General features: G+C 45.3%; 1 protein-coding gene across 1 annotated transcript; it reads left to right on the top strand.

Moving 5' to 3' along the window:
- The first annotated feature begins 1,901 nt into the window (after positions 1 to 1,901).
- On the top strand, positions 1,902 to 4,902 carry LOC139407644 (phosphatidylinositol glycan anchor biosynthesis, class C). The gene is made up of 3 exons (XM_071151481.1): positions 1,902 to 1,951; positions 3,360 to 3,602; positions 3,807 to 4,902. The coding sequence occupies exons 2-3, from the start codon at positions 3,363 to 3,365 to the stop codon at positions 4,506 to 4,508; spliced, it is 942 nt and encodes a 313-aa protein (XP_071007582.1). The 5' UTR covers positions 1,902 to 1,951; positions 3,360 to 3,362; the 3' UTR covers positions 4,509 to 4,902.
- The last annotated feature ends 485 nt before the right edge of the window (positions 4,903 to 5,387 follow it).

Genomic DNA, 5,387 nt, shown 5'->3' with positions numbered 1-5,387 from the left:
TTGAAGTGTACCTATGATGAAAATTACAGGCCTCTCTCATCTTTAAGTGGGAGAACTTGCACAATTGGTGGCTGACTAAATACTTTTTTGCCCCACTGTACATGGGAAATTCCACAGTAATGGAGTGATATTACAGATTTTCACATTAAAATGTATGTGAAACAAAAACAAATGATTGCAAAGTTAAAAAAAACTGCACAAGGAATGCATTTAAACATTTCCACTGATGCAAAATTTGGTAACAGAATGATGGTTTGGGCTGTTTGTGCCATCAGTCTGTTACCAAACTTTGCATCTGCACTGTTTTGGTAAAATGTCAGTGGAAATTGTTCAAAGTAGTCCTTGTGCATAGAGTTTTATGAATTAAAGTTGATTGGCTGTAAAATGAGCAGCAACGGACACCCTTTTTACTGCGAGACGATGTACAGAAAATTGTATGGTGCAATAAATCATAGGTGTACACACAGAAAACATTGTCCATTCTTTAAAAAAATGTATAAATCAGATTTCATAGAAATACGTTTATTCTTATGATAACTAGTATATAATATCTAATATTGCACATTGTCCGTCATTTTCTCCCTTATGTTTCATTCATACGGCCCAGTAGATCACTGGGGCCAAGCTTCCTGCCATCCAGGACCTCTATACCAGGCGGTGTCAGAGGAAGGACCTAAAAATTGTCAGACTCCAGCCACCCTAGTCATAAACTGTTCTCTCTGCTACCGCACGGCAAGCGGTACCGGAGTACCAAGTCCAGGTCCAAGAGGCTTCTAAACAGCTTCTACCTCCAAGCTATAAGACTCCTGAACAGCTAATCAAATGGCTACCTAGACTATTTGCATTGCCCCCTTTTACGCTGCTGCTACTCTCTCATCTATGCATAGTGTTAGAGTTGCGTCTTTCGAATCCGGTATCAGGAAGAATAAAAGTCAGAATCTGTCGTTAATTATCTTTAATTTAATTCAAGCAATACATGGTAAATGCAATGTTCGTATATACGGGCTCTCTGTCCCACCTCGCAGGGCAAACAGAGAACTGACAGGATGTACGTAAACAGTTGTTCTTATACTGTGATAGACATAGTTCCAACCCGTCTGTTGGCCTATCACAGTAGAGGCTGAGCGTGAGTTAGACTTGCTCAGCCTATCGCAGGCGCTCAGACTAGTCCTAGCCTCTTGCGCTTCTTGGAGTTCACCCTCTGTCGATGTATAGATTCTCACTGTTCTGGTATCACACCCTAGTTGTAACAGTTGCTCAGTTCCTGCTATTGTGTTGTTCAGTATTTTTCCATCTCAGTTAAACCTCGTGATGACCACCCCTCCCTATACCTGATTAACCACAACTTTGTAACATGCAGCAAGTCACACCATGTGCTCAATATTGTCACACACACAGACAGGCAAGGCAAATGTAGCAAGCAGTACACCGCTTTGCAACATGCAAGTCACACCATGTTACTCAGTTCTTGTCACACACACACACAGAGATAAAGACAAAGCAGCTGTTGTTCAAACAATTAAATCTTAAGTAATATAGTACCGGGTTTAAAATGCATTAATCCTAAATCCTTACAATTATCACTGGAATAACTCTGTACATATTACCTCAATTACCTCGACACTGGTGCCGCCGCACATTGACTCTGTACCTGTACCCCCGTATTTAGCCCCGCTATTATTTTCTACTGCTCTTTAATTGTTTGTTATTCTATTCTCTTACTTTTAGGTATTTTCTTCAAACTGCATTGTTGTTTAAGGGCTTGTACGTAAGCATTTCAATGTAAGGTCTACCACACCTGTTGTATTCGGCGCATGTGACATAACATTTGATTTGATTTACAAAGTATACAGGACGGAACTCTTATTCTGAAGGATTCCAAAAAATCCGTAACCCGGAAATACTTCGTGTTCTAGCCTGCTTCAGAGCTGTCCAGCTTAGTTTCTTGCAGGTAAAATCAGAACATCTCTTCCCGAAATAAGTAGTTATAACGAAAATGTAACAGGGTTTGTGGTATATTTTCAGGATGGTTCTGTTGAATGACAACTAGTAGCAATAATATCAGAGCTTAGCCGTTAGCCGGCTAACTGGTAGGCTAACAACCATAATCCGCTTTCAAGACAAGCCTGGCAGTGCTTGTCATAAATTATGTGATAATGTTTTGTTCTGAAACGTTGGCACCAATTTCTCTACCCATGTCTATAATTTGTTTGTTTTGACAGATGAAAGACACAATATGTAATGGGTATCATAGTTGGCTTATACGACATTGCGGGCGACTGCCGACTGACTGATCTACAAATCACCTTCCATAAATAACTCATTATTTGTAGATCAGTCAGTCACGATTTACCCATGATACATTACCAGTTTTCATCCTGTCGAACACACCCCTTCAAATTAATGGATTTGGCTATTTCAGCCACACCCGTTTCTGACAGGTGGATAAAATCAAGCACAAAGCCATGCAATCTCCATAGACAAACATTGGCAGTAGAATGGCCTTAAGAGCTCAGTGACTTTCAACGTGGCACCGTCATAGGATGCCACCTTTCCAACAAAAAAATGTTTGTTTAAAATTGCCCCTGAAATCAACATCATCACAGTAACTGTTTGTCGTGAGCTTCATGAAATGGGTTTCCGTGGCCGAGCTGCCGCACACAAGCCCAAGCTCGCCATGCGCAATGCCAAGAGTCGGCTGGAGTGGTAAAGCTTGCCGCCATTGGACTCTGGAGCAGTGGAAATGCATTCTCTGGAGCGATCAATGCTACCTGCCCCAATACATAGTGCCAACTGTAAAGTTTGGTGGAGGAGGAATAATGGTCTGGGTCTGTTTTTCATGGTTTGGGCAAGGCCCCTTTGTTCCAGTGAAGGGAAATCGTAATGCAACAGCATACAATAACATTCTGGGCAATTCTGTGTTTCTAACTTTTTGGCAACAGTTTGGGGAAGGCCCGTTCCTGTTTCAGCATGACAATGCCCCCGTGCACAAAGCGAGGTCCATACAGAAAAGGTTTGTCGAGATCAGTGTGGAAGAACATGCCTGGTCTGCACAGAGCCCTGACCTCAACCCCATCGAACACCTTTGGGATGAATTGTAACGCCGACTGCGAGCCAGTCCTAATTGCCCAACATCAGTTCCCGACCTCACTAATGCTCTTGTGGCTGAATGGAAGCAAGTCCCCACAGCAATGTTCCAACATCTAGTGGAAAGCCTTCCCAGAAGAGCGGATGCTGTTATGGCAGCAAAGGGAGGACCAACTCCATATTAATGCCCATCAATTTGGAATGAGATGTGCGTCAAGCTATGTGATCTATGTGTTTCATAATTTGCCTATGGTTTTGGTGTTTGTGTTCAGTTGATGGGGGCAGACAGTGGGTCAGGGGCAGCCCCAGGCCCAGCAGTGCCCTGGAGGAAAGTTCTATGGGAGCGTCAACCCTTCCCTGATAACTATGTGGACCGCCGCTTCCTGGAGGAGCTCAGGAGGAACGAGGGCCTCCGCCAGTATCGCTACTGGGCCGTGGTGCAGGAGGCAGGACTGGTGGCTCAGCAGATCTCCTGTGTGGCTCTTTTCCTCACTCTCTGGTTGTACATGGAGCAGGTAAGAGACCTTATGGTGAAGCTCTAATGACACCATATTCTCCACAGTGCAGTAATGTTTTGACCAGGGCAATATAGTGTTAGTCACATAGCTAGGGCTCTAGTCAAAAGTTGTGCACTTTATTGGGGAATACATTGTCATTCAGTTTTAAACGCCTGTGTCACATTAGTTCTATAAAGTATATCCCCTCTCTTCTCCCTCAAGGGCCTGCTCTCCCCTTCCACGCTGCTGTGGACCGGCCTGCTCTGTGCCCTGCTGGGCTATGGACTCTACCAAGCACTGGCTCCGCAGGGAGATTCAGACAACCACCACCGTACACGTTGGTCTGACCTGCAGAGTGCCTCTATCTTCCTCTCCTTCACTTTTGGGTTCTCTCCTGTCCTCAGGACTTTAACAGAGTCAGTTTGTACAGACACAGTGTACGCCATGACAGCCCTGATGCTGCTGGCCCACCTGGTGGCCTTCCCCTACGCCCATCCTTCTCCCCCTGGGAGCCTCTCTCTCAATGCTGCCCTGTTCGCCTCTGTCTGCCTGGCCTCGCGCCTCCCCGGGGACCTTCACACCTCCGGTGGCCTGGACTCTTCCTCCTCTCCCTCCTCCCTTCATACCTTCACCATGCTCTGCTGGGCCCTGTTAGTGTTTGCCCTATGGCCTTGCCTGCTGCAGCGGCTGAGAGATTGTGCCCCATGGGTGTTTGGGTGTGTGTGTGTGCTGGTGGGTGTGTGTGGGGTGGGGGGGCTGGGTTCTCTGTGGCCTGGGGGGGCTGTGCTGTTGGCTGCACTGTTGGGGACTGTGACCCTGCTGTGTCCTCTGCTGTTGATCCGACTGCAGAGTGACAAAGATAACATCCAGGGACCCTGGGATGAAGCCGAGATACGAGAGGATCTAACACACTTTCTGCATTGATGGATAAAGGAGGGAGAGGATTGGGGGGCCAAGCCACACATACCGTTATCCACTGAGGACAGTAAGGGTATGTCCCTTACCAGTACCAGACTGGTAGGACAAGTGGCAACCTTGAAAACACTTTATAGAAAGCTGTTGCTCCTATTTTAACAGAACAATAGGGTTTCTCAGCAGGGAACTGAAGCTCTTTGCTGCCTACTGTAGACGCTTTGCTCAGATTCCACCACTTTTATACAACTTCTAAACGTGTGTCTAGTAACCAAGGGCTCTGAGGCATGGTAGATTGTGACCATGTTGAATGAAATAGGAAGTATGGAACCTGTAATGATTTTAACCTTTGTTGTACGGTCAGGTGTTAAATGCAGTTTTGGAAAAATAAAGTTATTTTGTTTATGATCGTATTAGCTATATTTATTCCTGTTATTGGTAAGTGGAAATTATTTAATTAAACCTATTCAGCTTCACAAGTGGGGGAACTTTCAAGTCATGCATGCATAAACTCAACAACAAAAAAAGTAGACCTGTTGCTGTTTATTTCACAACTCCAGTCCTCCAGTACCCCAAAAAGCACATATTTTTGTTGTAGGTCCAGACAAACTCGCCTGATTCAACTCCTTCATGGCTTGATGATTAGTTGAATCAGGTGTGCCTGTCCACGGCTACAACAAAAATGTGTACTGTTGGGGGGTACTGGAGGCTGGCGTTGGGAAACACGAGCTACATGTATGCAGTACCATACTAATTCCACTTGATGTCAGCATCCCCTTTCAGGGGCCTGACGTGGTTGGTGCTGCGGTCGGTCTTGTGGCTCCATGGTGAGTTTTGTATTTGTATTTATTTGTATTTAGTATGGATCCCCATTAGCTGCTGCCAGAGCAG

The sequence above is a fragment of the Oncorhynchus clarkii genome, chromosome 4 (genome assembly GCF_045791955.1).
Source record: "Oncorhynchus clarkii lewisi isolate Uvic-CL-2024 chromosome 4, UVic_Ocla_1.0, whole genome shotgun sequence".
In the NCBI taxonomy this organism is placed as follows: domain Eukaryota; kingdom Metazoa; phylum Chordata; class Actinopteri; order Salmoniformes; family Salmonidae; genus Oncorhynchus; species Oncorhynchus clarkii.
The sequence above is the reverse complement of the archived record's forward strand: the minus strand, read 5'-3'. Positions and strand labels throughout refer to the sequence as shown.

What these genes read in the sequence shown, in the direction of transcription:
- LOC139407644 (XM_071151481.1), top strand. Translation starts at nt 3,363, where the DNA reads ATGGGGGCAGACAGTGGGTCAGGGGCAGCCCCAGGCCCAGCAGTGCCC. An exon ending in TCTGGTTGTACATGGAGCAG is followed by an intron (nt 3,603 to 3,806) that starts GTAAGAGACCTT and finishes TTCTCCCTCAAG; the next exon opens with GGCCTGCTCTCCCCTTCCAC.